The 13,336-nt window shown below is 33.8% G+C and overlaps 2 protein-coding genes across 3 annotated transcripts in view; one reads left to right on the top strand and one right to left on the bottom strand.

The window, feature by feature from the left end:
* The window catches only part of LOC308194886 (uncharacterized protein), a 705,306-nt gene that overhangs the window by 320,164 nt on the left and 371,806 nt on the right, over positions 1–13,336 (top strand). The gene's annotated exons all lie outside the window — the stretch shown is intronic.
* LOC308194888 (uncharacterized protein) overlaps positions 1–13,336 on the bottom strand; it is a 48,871-nt gene that overhangs the window by 34,243 nt on the left and 1,292 nt on the right. The window contains exons 2-3 of one of the 2 annotated variants that reach the window (XM_080591438.1): positions 13,120–13,220; positions 3,241–3,348 (exon numbers count right to left, since the gene is read on the bottom strand). In XM_080591438.1, coding sequence (XP_080447564.1) covers positions 3,241–3,348; positions 13,120–13,194 — 183 coding nt within the window. In that variant the 5' untranslated portion in view covers positions 13,195–13,220. Of the gene's footprint in view, positions 1–3,240; positions 3,349–13,119; positions 13,241–13,336 lie in introns of both variants that reach the window. The other variant, XM_080591437.1, reaches the window with a different exon arrangement.

The raw sequence follows: 13,336 nt of genomic DNA, 5'->3' as shown, positions 1-13,336 counted from the left end.
AATGAAGATTTATAACTGTTTCCTCTTCAGGCAAATGATGCAACCATAATTATTTGGAAACATAATTTTTAAATGCATAATATCAAGTCTGATGAAAAGCCTCGACAAATAAACCCAGATGGATATATCCTGTCCATGCCTCAGCACCTGCAAGAAACTTACTGGCATCTGCATGAGCACCTTCCTATTACTCTGTTAAAATCTTGGAAAGACAAAACAATGTCTTGAGTTCCCTACATACGGTCAGGTGTGAGAAGGGAGTGGAAAGGAAACCAGGCCTGGAAATGACTGTATTAGTAAAGAAAACATTAGCTTCTATATAGTTGTAAACAAATTGCTTACTATGCAGCTTTATATTTAAGGACATAATGTGGCAAAGGGGCTTTCAGAGACTCATTATTAGATGGATCTGGTTTAAGAATAGCTCAGTCCCTGCTGAGGTTGTGCAACAACAGGCCTGAAACACCTCAGTGTTCAGTCCTGCTGTCCAACCCAAAATGGGACCAAAAATGTTGAACATTGTTAAACAGTTTTTCACCAATTCTATTCTGTCATTTAGTTTGCTTAAACCTGTAGGTTACCAAAATTTTAAAAGCAACTAGATTTTTTTTTAGTTTCTCATTTGTATCACTTTCTAAAATATTAATATTAAAAAAAAAGAAAAACAAAAAAACACCAAAACAAACAAAAGCAACAACAAAATAAACAAACAAAAACAAATAGAAAGGCATCAATTTTTTCCTTCTAATACTGCTAGTAGGCCTTTTTCTTGAAATCCTACAGAAAGTTTATAAGACTTCTTTTAGCTACCAGATAGACTGACATCATTATTGATGTATACGATATACCCAAATATTTTGCTGACTGATCTACAGTACATTAGGCAGCATAAATTTATAATGCCATGAACAAATAATATTTAGAAAATCTATTCAAGGCTGCATGGGAAACTTCCAGCTATTCGCAACCATTTTCCTTTCTAACAAAGACAATGTCTGGAAAACAACTCTACTCAGTAGGTTAATTAGATTTAAACTCCAGATTCTCCAGAAGAGCGTTACTTCAGCCATAACAATCATGTTGGGCTTGGAACTCTACTAAATTTATTAACAAATTACAATACTTCAGGTGACAGAGACATAAAAACCCTTAAACACTTTTAACACTCTAAGATTCTAGGTAATGTTAATAATACAGGAATGTAGTCTCTAATAAAGTATTATTTGAAACATAAAGAACTAGACAGATTGCGAAGAAATATCCTTTCATTACTTCTCTCTGATTCACTTTTTTGAACAGAGCAAAGCAAGTAGACAATCTGGGTATTTTGAGAAAGTTTGGGGCTTGTGGTGGTTTTTCAGATAGCATGTGCTAGCACTTTATAACTACAGACTACTCCTCTGTGGCTCATCTTAATTTGCTGTATAACACAATAGCCATTAAAAAGTCGTTGCCACTCTAAGAACAATTACACATCAGAGTTATTAGAACAATTACATATTAGGATTATATTGCAGGCCTGTATTATATCTGTTCAACATTTTACTTAAAATACAGATATGCAATCACCTTAATTCTCATTAACTGGAGCTAGACATGCAAACTGAACATAAAATTAAGTAAAAGTTAACTCCACTTACATTTCTTCACTGTATCACAGCAAACAACAGAAAATTTTCTTTTCACTTGGCTCTTAAGAGAATCCAGCTCCCATCAGGGAAGCAAGCTGTAAACAAATTTATAGAAGAATCCACCAGCTTACTTATTTAAACAGGTAAAGATATTAAGAGCCCTAATACATTATAATGGCACAAAATCCATATTACAGAGAGTAAAATGAGCATGTGCCAGCTAGAATCATGGTCTTGTGGTAGCACAATGCAGATCCTAATGGGGAGCCATGAACAGAGACTAGGTGTGCCAACAAGGCCATATATCTCTAGGGAAGGAAACATCACTAATGACAACCTGCAATCTTGCTGACTGAAGCGGTATCACTGACTTGTTAGTGGAAAAAATGCTCTGTACTTTAATCTAACAATACACAAAAGGACTACGATGTAGGGCCTCTAAGGCAAAAATAATTAAAAAAACAAAAACAAAAAAAACCCACAACATTTCATGAAGTGAAACGATTGCCACTCTCCAAAGTAAATATGTACTTGACTGTGATGGGAAGATTTTTATTTAGAATATTTGTGTATTCATATTGCCTATTAGAATTGGAATGGTCTTCTTTTGAGTGGCAAGGGTTATGATTTGTCCCACGGAGCTTTTAAAGGGGACATAACATTATAAGAAGTAATATCTATCATTTTCCTTTCTTCTGCATTTTCCAGTTTCACCCTCCAATGGAACAAACAGTGCTTTATTCATAATGCAAGGCCACAGGAAGTATTTTCACAGCTTAATCTTCTATAACATTTTAAGAAGCAAAACACCCTTTAGCCCTGTTCTCTTTCTGTTATATTTTATCTCTCAGAAATATCTGTGGCTTCAGAACACCTGGACAGGCATTTACGATGCGCAGTTTTTCTTTACTTCACAGAGTACAGCAAATCTACACACACTGAGAAAAAAACTGTCTTGGCATGAGACCATTTAGATCAATTGCTTGTTTTCACTAATCTGTAGGATTTTTTTTTTGCAGAACTAAATATAGCAGCGCTCACATCTTAGACGTATTTAAAATGTGGACAGTCTGAGAATCACACTGCATTTGATACGCTGAAATCACATCTTTGGTCCTTTCTGAAACAGAACAAGCTGCTTATGGCATTTTACAGGAACTTTCTTCAGATGAAGCCCATGGTTCTCTCTATCATTTAACAGTGACACTGAGGGCATTTTTGTTCTCCCATAGTTTCCTAGTACTTCACAACTTCATTTCTGTAAGACTTGGTCATTATCTGTGTGAATGGTAGCTCTGTGGCTATGGCTCAGATTTTTTTTTCTTCCTGTAAAAGTGCCTGAAGGAATCTTAAGAAATATGACCCCTCTGGGACAAAACTTCAGCCCTGTGGCCATGGAGGCAGCAGGTTCCACCCAAAAAGGAATACATTTTCCAGGAGTCTGAGATCAAAGTCACCTAGAGTGGCTCCTGCCCCAGCCTAATATCCACTTCAAAGCAGTGAGACCTTTTTCAGACCTGTGCTATCACAGTAGTTCACTCAGACAACCCTTACCTGAGCTCAGGTATAACAGCTGTGTAGAAACGTCATCAGAAAAGGATGTACTAACCTTTTCACTTAAGGTTGGATTCTGAAGGACAATGATGATTTCTCCTCTGAGTCTAGCCCTATTATTCTTTCTCTTTGTCTCTTGCTCTTCTGTAGGAATCTGCAGAGTCTGGAAAAGAAGAGAAATAGAGACAACAGAACATGGTTTTGATTCTGGAAGAGGATTAATTGCCACAGTAGGAATTATTGTTAGGAAGATAAATGCATAAATTGCTGAGAATATGATCTGAGATTGAGTAGCTAAGCTGCTTGTGACCCACCTTTAAAGTGAGTCACTTGCACCAAATACAAAAATATCATAGTCTGTGCTTCTCCTAAAACCGTTTAAATTATGGGTGAGAAGAACAGGCATCTCAAAACCCCAACACTATTATCCATTATGCCACACAAGAACTTTAGCTGAATCTTCGGGGAATGACATCAAGACAGTTACTTAAGACAGCAAATATTCCCTTAAGTACAGACAAAGAGTAATTTAGAAAAATGATATAATCTTTTTAGATCTCTTCTTGGTCCCTTTCCTGTGAACTGTCTGGCTTGCAGGACTCCTGAGTAAAAAGGGCAATAAAATCAGATAATCCATGATTTATATATTGGATTCTTACATAACCCCCTTTGCAGTGAGATTTCCCATTGGAATCACTAGAGTTAAAAAGAGACTTAAGACAACGCATAGCTTGTGACAGTGAAGACTCTGCATAATTGGTAAGCATAATTTGCTTATGTTTTTCAAACATCTGGAGTCAAAATGTCACATCAGAGTGACAGTTTCTTTGTACTTACAGCTAAATGTATACAGAAAGTCAATGACAAACTGTTAGGCTGAAGGCAAACAGATGATGTTTGCTGTCCTCTCATAAAGATCCAAATTGTATATTTTTAAATGCCATCAAATAAGGCACATAATGTAATGCAGTTAAAGATAGATGAAGACTGACAAATTTTTATGTTGCATAGAATTTGGTGAGCTTTCTCTTGAAATGTTAAATGGAGTTTTACATACAATTATATTTTAAAAAAACCAATTCATGTTATGATTATTCACTTGCCTTAAGCCAGTTAAGTGATGATACAATAAACAGATTAATGATTGTGACCATGACACTTAAACAACAATGCAAAGCACTTTGAAAGTGCTGATATTTTGATTAGATTGATGGGGAGAAAAAGAAAATAATTACATGGATATTATCTTAGTGAGTAGTATTGTTTCTCATAATGAGGAACTGTATACACAAAGTGCATAGCTATCATCCCCGATAAACTGATCACAGATTGAGGCGGAAGATCACTTTCACTTGACTGTTCCCAAGACCTGGCAGACAGTTAGATGTTTGATATTTTTAAGAAAGAATTACTTCTTAGTGAATATCACATCAGTGTTCAGTTTCAGAACTCCAGTAATATTCCATGTACTGCCAATATCTGATTTCAATTGTACAGATGTTTTGCTGTTGGTGGTGTTTGTTTTGTTGTTGTTGTTGTTGATTTTTTCCTAGTTCTTCTGTGCATTAAAATTTTAAACTAAAAATGCAAAGGTTATTATTATTTTCCCCCAAAATCACCTGATCGCACACTGATGTAGCCGCAAGACTTTATCTTTTAGTTTAATTTCATCCTGAAGGAATACAATTTCAGTCACAGTGACCAAAGCATGATAACTGGGGTTAATTGGAATTGGTTAACTGGGGTTAATGGGAATTTTTCCTCAAAAGTGTACTCCTGTACCAATCCAACAGCAAAAAACTAAGATGGGTTAAGCAATACCAGAAATCAAATACGGATTCATTGACAAACTATGTTTTTCAAGCATAATTTTCTAAAGACCTAACAGTAAACTGATGTTATGTCTTGGACTAGTGATATCTAAGACACCTCTCCTTGTGGGAACTCCACCTGCAGTAGGCTCTAATGCATCCACTCCTACTGGCTTGTGAAAATAGGTTTGTGGCACTAAATTAGGTAATTCATAGTTAAACAGGTAACACATTATTCTTAAATATCAAAGAAACTCTTTCAAAATGTTAGGATGTATCTTCCCTGCTTACACAAATAGCAAATATAATCATCTGTAGGGTTATAAAAGGCATTTTGCAACTTGTCCTGCGTAGAACTGCAATTAGAAAGTAATGAATATTAATAAGTTCTCTGCAGCCAAATTCACCACATCAAATGGAAAATTCTTTTAAGTGTACTCAAGCAACTTCTATTTAAGTTTTGAATAGATGGCATAATTATTGTGATAAGAAATTATATAATGAATTTTGCACCCAGAATGCTTACTCATTCTCTAATGCATCTGTTTTCTTGAGTGACATTGTTCTGTACACGCAAAAATGCGGAATAAAATGACTACTTATTATGCTTAATAAAAACTTGAAAAATCACCTTATCCTTGTAGTATTTTGCCTGCTTGTTTCTCCAGCAAGAAAACTATTTTAAGATTTAACTACACAAGAAAACTTTTAGCAATTTCTGAAGATGTTAATTCTTTCATGCATTACTACTATCACACATGCAACTTATAATACAGTGTTTTTATGTTGTGTTTGTAGATACTGAAAAATCTCATTGATTTTTGTTATTAATCAGAAAAGTCCAAAGAAATTCATAAAGTAATTCAGCTTAAAGTCAGCATAGTGACTGAATAAAGTATCTCTATGTATCACCTCCACAGTAACTCATTGATCGGACTTTAAGAGCATAGCAGGGTACCAAGATCAAAATCCCTGCATTTTGAAAAATAAAACTTTCTGGGAATTCTTTGGCAGACAATCAAACTGTAAGTAAGCTGTACAAAACCAATATAAAAATTATCTCCTAAAATTATTGTTTTAAGGTCATCCTTCTTTAAAAAGAACTAAATGATTCTTACATTAAAAGGTGCTGAAAAGATATATCCAGTGTACTGCAGGTATTCAAAACATAGATGCTGTGCCCTTAACGTCACTTGTGCACTGGTCTGAAAACACACTGAGATGAATTACTTCTACTTCAAGATTAATTTGGAAAAAAAAAAAAAAGAGAGAAAAAAAAGAGCTGCACAATAAATAATATGAACAAACTATCTAAAAGGAAAATTAGGTCCACCAAGCTTTCAAATATCAAATGGTGTCCTTGTTTGAAAATCTAGTTGATCCATAACTACCAGTGTATGCGTGAAGGCAGCATAAAGGAAACACAGAATAAGTCCAGCAGTTTCCAGCTAGCATACAGTCCTTTCAAAACAGGAAGGTTATCACTGTACCTAGATTATTGTTTGTATTACTACATGGTCCTCTGTGTTCAAAATCACATTTGTCAATATAGTTCCACTGCTACAGAGTCCAACACATCTCAGTCTTACAGGAGTGGCAATTTCTGTGCTACATCTCTAAGTGGCAGTGCATACCTCTAATGGATATCCACGAGGCACCAGCACCAAACCAAGTTGCTGTTTTGGAACTATACGAACTGGTTGGTAAGGACTGCAATGCTGACAATCATCTAAGGTTCAGCAATAATCATTTAACAACTGTACCAGGTATTATAAATTAACCATACATCAGAATTAGTATAGATAGATTTCCTTCAAGATGATATTGATTGATCGTGAGTATGAGAGTCCACTGAAGATTATCCAAGCTCAAAAAAGACTGTATTAACACAGAAATGAGATGCAAAATACTGGATATAAAAACTCTATTGAAAAATCCAAAATAACATTAATTTTGTCTTGGAAATGTTAAATGTATCCTGGGAAGAAGCCTTAAGCATTACACAATTCACATGTATCACCCTGTCTTACTCAGTGCTTAGAAGTGACAATGCAATTTTGAAAATTACATTCATTAAGTCTGTCTGTTTTAGTAGTCCTTAGGGAGTTGTTATCAGTCAGTCTCGACTTGGGACAGCTGAATACTAGTTTTTGTCTTATAAAATCAGCTCAATTTCAATGGAGTGCTTCCAAAGGTAGTTCAATCTCTCCCTTCCTGGTAGTCCAAAGAATACCATTTGTCAGCTCTCACTCCTTACAAGAAAGAGTATGTCCTCAAGAAGACTCATGACATCTAAATACGTGTGTGTATGCACATAAATTTTGATGTTCCTCCAGACTAGTAACGTTTTTACTTGTAAATGTGTATTAAAAGTAAATACGGGATTATTACTAAATGAAATATTTGTAAGAATTGCTAGTAATACGGAGTTCACATCTGCTCTAAACTATCACAGATCATTTGTCTCTATGTAGTGTCACTAGTTTGGTTTGTTCCTAGGTTTTAATTCAGAGACTTTTTTCTGGCTCAGCTTAGTGTCTGAAGCAGGCTTGCATGCCAAAGCTGTGATTAACTTTATAGATGCAGTGGAATTATGGAAATGCATCATGCAAAAGTGCATACTTGCCAAAATTATTCCATGACCTTGTGCTTAAACTGAGTTTTAAATAATTCAGCAATGTATTGAATGAATAAATTTGTGCTGCTTGTTACTCTAAACAGTAATGCTTTCACTTTCCTTGCCATTTTTAATAAAGTCTCACTTTCTAATATTCATGAAATATTGCATTTCAATTAAATTACATACGTATTGAGAAAATAGTTTGCCCTAAGCTGTTTAGTGTTGACACCAACTGTCATTTGCCTTTTCTTTTAGTATAATAACCACAGAGGCTTTATGTACAGGCAATATAAAGCACTGTCACACTTTAATGAGAAAATTTTTTGATCATGTATAGCACAGGAGAGGATAAATCTAAGCTATTTTGTTATTTTTAAAGGCTATTAATACAGCTTAAATAATGCATACTCACTCCTAACTTAGGTTTCCATTCTTTGTTTCATGGTAACAACAGCACTCTAAATTTTTTAATGTTTCAGATATTCAGTAAAAGATACAGAATTCAGGGGTTTGTGCTGATTAGAGAAACTCCTTTTAAAATGGAAAGATAACAGAGGAGTTACAGAGAAAATTGTTAATATTTTAAGCAGCATAAATAGGTTAAAAAAAAAATTACCTGCACTGAGGCAGAAAAATATTGCTTTCAAATTTGCCATTATTTCAATGCAGGTAAATTGATTAAAATTCTTGTGGCTCACTGTATTTCCCTTTTAAAATAGGAATCTTTTCAACACCTTATTTATAAGGAATAAAATAAAATAAAATAGAATAGAACAAAACAGTTCAGTTCATTAGATATTTTCAAATTAAAAGCATTCCAGTGGTGCAAACTTATCTCACTATATCACTTTGAATAATAAAACTATAATCATGTTTTATATATAAATGTATGTACCTATATGGTCCTCCCCTTTCTGCCTGACTGCATTTCCCACCATTTGGCCAAAATATTTTTATCAAGACTAGATGGACCTCATGAAGTGCATTTTGCCTATCACCCTCTATGCCTGATACAAAAAAATTTGTTACTGAGCTCAACCAGAGCCCTGTTTCTCAGGGTGAAGTTGTAAAGACTTCTCTGTTTGATATGGAGACCTGAACTACAGCTACAGTGTAGATGCAGTGTGTTAGCTGCTGCAGATAGCAGCCACACAGAAGTTTATTCCCAGAGTGCAAGTGAATAGACGTTGTGAAGAGAAAGGAAATACAAAATAAATATCTCATTAGTACAAGCTCAAAAGCTCATCAAAGTCCTCACAACTCTTCTTTTGTCATTCCTTGCTGTTTTCAAACAGTAGGAAGAAAAAGAATAAGAAAATTAAAGAAAAAAAAAAAAGCGTTTGCAAGCTTCACCTTCAAGATAAGGATTTTTCATTAATGCCTGTAAACTGATGTGGATATAATTACCTTACTGCATGTCTAGTCATCTTAATAACTTGAAATTGGCCCCAACATATTGGGAATCTTCACACGCCAATGAAGCACCCACTACTTATCATTATGTTATCAACAAATTACCCCAACTTTTCTGGTTGCCACAACATAACTAAGAGGCCATGTAAGACCCTGAAGCATTAACAATCAGTGCAAGAAGGAAAGTAGAACAGTTACTGTAAATACCTAGGCTAAAGAAGTACAGTATGGCAGCAAAAGCTTTTGATTACATAATTGAAGCTATTTCATAATATATAGGGAAAAAAAGAGTTGTTAAATAAGCAACCTAAATGTCATTCATTTCTTGTAATCATTTCAGGAAAGAAGGTTTTCTTCAGCAGAGATACAAATGATGATAACCTAGCATCCCAGTTCAGAAAAAGTTTCAAGTAAGCCAGATCATGAGCTTTCTACAAACATCTTCTGTTTGAGGTTTCTGGGAAAATGTGGTAGGTTACTTAGCATATATGTCCTTGTTCAGGTGTCACTGACACAGTTAGTCATATGATGGGTGAAAGAAAGGCTGCACAAAATTATTTAGCATTTTCAACTCTTGCTCCATCTTAAGTTCCTTTAAGTAAAGGGGAACCTTTTAGTTGACTGGCAAGTGTTGGGGAATTGCTCAAGAAGGAAAGAGTTGACATAATGAGTGAAAAAAAGATAATGACTCCACTGAATCCTGGACTCACACTGCTTCCTTACATTGGCTAAATCAAAATACACTTTTATAAACAATACAATCTTAATATCGGTAAAGTTTTTTGAGATGACAATTTTATGATATTTATTTATTTTTTTTTACAACCATCGCTATTTTATTGCAAATCAATAGGATATTTATCAAAATTTAAAACCAAAACAATACAAAGAGGAATATATCTAAGGGTACAATTAGACTGAAATTGAAGGTCAGCTAGGCCTTCATCTATTGTTTTCTTTCTCGGGGATCACAAAATTGAAGGATTTTATTATCTACCTTAGTCAGACTAGAAATTTAAGCCTAGACACTACGTTTCTCACCTTCTATGGTTTTAAGTCAGATCATTAATTTTTTCAATTTTTTTGTTAACTTGTTAACAACTTCTCTATTATTGAAATCTAATAACTCATATTGTCTATCATGTGTTTTTACACAACAGATTAAAAGCTTTCTAGAATTGTGAAAACTCCAACTTTATGGCCCAAAAGGATGAGCAAAGAAGCAGGAAAAGGGGTGGAAACTGTTACCAAAATATTTTCTGCATATTGTGTTCTTTGTCTTTCTGTAATAATTACATAGGACTAATTATGACTCTTTGATCATTCTTTGACCATTAAGATTTTATTTATATTACTGTCAATACATTTTTGGCTTTGTATGTTACACGAGTTTCCTCCTTGCCTTTAAACAGAATTTTCAGAATAGCAAGCTGATTTGATATCAAGGAAGATATTTGATATCATTCTGTTTTCCTGGTATATGCTTTTTACTCCCAAACAAATAGGAAATTATATGGGGGTATAATAAATATGCAAATATAACATTGTTCTTTGTACAAGTCCTCTGAAAAGTATGTTAAAATTGACACTCCACCATTAGACAAGTCAGAAGAAGGGCTGCATTTGTCAAGAATGGTGGCATTGCTGCAGAAGTAAAAGTCTGACATATATGTCATGATCATGTAGGATTTGTAGAATACACAAGCCTCAAGGTGATATTTGCTTGTAACTCAATTCTGTGTAGGCTGAATATTGTGGCATGGTGGCACTTGTAAAGTCAAACTCAATATGTTCAGTTTCATGATGCTCAAGTAAGACATTTGAAAGGACTCAGCATGGATCATAGGCATACCTTAATAAATAAATAAATAAAAATCTACCATGTGTTTTTTGGGAGTAAAAAGCTACTTGTATTTCACGACTTAAAGTCTTCCACGTATACTCTCAGTATTTGTTCAATTATTTATCTTAATTACTAAGTTCAAAATGGGTACGACAAGCTATTATATAACTGATTGATATAAAATATGAAGCAATCAATAAAGCATGACACTATTGTAGAGTCTGGAGATGCACACACTTTATGGACTTCTCTCTTCTGTACTAGAGTCTCAAAAAATGACAGAAACCATGTTTAAGAATTCTCTCATTCCTTGTGTATCATTACACAAGACATCCATGAGCCTTTTATTTTTGATTATAATGCAAAATCATTTGTTCTTGTCTTTCAATTAAGTATACACAAGAACGGTTTTCATAAGAACAGCTTTTACCAAAGCAGGTGAAAGGTCTACTGAATCCACTATTCAACAGTGGTCATAGGAAGAGCATAACAGCAGGGTACATATACAGTAAAGCTTCTCTGATTTATTTTCCTAGTCTCTAATGTCTCCAGATGCAAGATGTGTTCAACCATTGGTTGGACTAAGTAAAAATTAATCTATATATTTAATGAAGCAGATATATAAATGGAGACATTTTTCTATCTAAATATTTCACAGATCTAAATTTACTCTTCTATTGGTGTGGCATAAGTTAAAATAACACATGAACCAAATACAACTGCCTAAAGATGTTTTGATGTTTGTTTCTTCTCTGTATTTCAGTAAATTTTAATTTTCACTGTGTAACACACACTTTAGAGGTTTTGCTTGTTTGTTTTACTGATAGGAGTACAATATTCAGTTTAGCAAAGCACTTGAAACATACTTAAATCTAAGCTTGTTCATATACTTGCTTATATTGAATACTGAGGTTAACATACTTATTTTCCTGCACTAGCATCAGATGGACATTAAAGTGTCCAGATGACAAAAGCCTTTACATGGTAATACCAAGTCCAGCATTAGTTTTGTCAAAATACATATTTTAAACAAATCTGTGATAATTAGTTCTGTTTTTTTTGTCAATCCTACCTTATAAAGTCAATGACATACATTCAATTTATTCCATAAAAATGGGAGTAAACAGTTGATTCATTCATTTGCATACAATCCAAAAGAGATATATGATTTTGAATGTAAAAAGGTAAAATAAAACTGTTTCTCTTTGCAGTAACACAGGACTCCCAGGGCAAAGAACTGATGAGTAAGGTTAGTTCACCAAAAATAAAATTACTATTGGAAAATAAAATCTTAAACTCGTTAAAGAGTGCAGTCTAGTAACATTTTCTTTATGAATTCTGACTTTTTAGTTTGTGTAAACAAAGTTTCTTAAAATGATCATCAGACTCATACAAATAGCTTATGACCTGTTAGCAGATACAAAAGTCTCTCTTCCCTATTCTATGGCCTAGCAGAAAAGACCATAATGTTTTGAAATAATAACTAAAACAATATAAAGTCAATGTTCTCTCTTTAAAAACTTAACTTAGATCAGATACAACTTTGGTATGACATTGTTTAAGTGTGTGAATTAAACCACAGAATCTAAGGAGTGTAATATCCATCATTATAATCAAAACTGCTGAAGAACTACTTAGGCAAGAGCCTATCAACATGTGAATGAAGCCACAGAAACTCAAGTTAGCCTCCTGCATAAGTATTGGTTCAGTTGCATCTAAAGTTAAAACAATCAATCAATCAAACAAACAAAAAAGTGCAAGAATATCAGTTCTTTACGTTTTTTCATAAGGGAAATGAAAGAGACATGGAAATGTACCTCTGTGTGTGCAATCCAGTCTTCAGAAAGTAAACCAATATAGAAGAAGTCATATAAGCAGACATTAATTCTACTTAACTTCAAAACAGAAATGGCAATAAATTGAAATATACTCATCATCTTAGTTAGCTGGAACTTGAGAGCTACACAGTTTTTAAAGAGATGAAAACAAACAAACAAAAAACAACAAAAACATGGAAGAACCATTTAAATTTCCATTCTTTCTGGGTTTCTATTAATAGCAATAAGCAAGAAGTGAATTTAAAAATATAATTTTAATAGAATATATTACAAAGTTAGCTGTAGATTATATCAAAGCAAAGTCATTCCATTCCTGTTATTTGAAAATATTCTCTGCCTTTAGGACATCAAGCACATGATCTGATTTTTCAAAGCACAATGGAGGATATCAAACAGATGAAATACTCACTGATATCCTGGAGAAGCTGTATTGATTTTTCCGAGTACTCTGTATCAGCACTGAAAAGTCAAGGAAGTTCTTCATATCACTCTTAGTCTTCCCGGTGTCCTCTGAGAAGTTTAAATCATTTCTCCATTGAAACACCACAATATAAGTAAGACAGAAATAACATAAGAAAAAAAGACACTGATCTTAAGTGTCATATGTACAACATATTGAACTTTAA

This window comes from Anser brachyrhynchus, assembly GCF_964034855.1.
Source record: "Anser brachyrhynchus genome assembly, chromosome: 4".
Taxonomy (NCBI): Eukaryota; Metazoa; Chordata; class Aves; order Anseriformes; family Anatidae; genus Anser; species Anser brachyrhynchus.
Note: the sequence above shows the minus strand (reverse complement) of the source record. Positions and strands in the feature narration are given on the sequence as shown.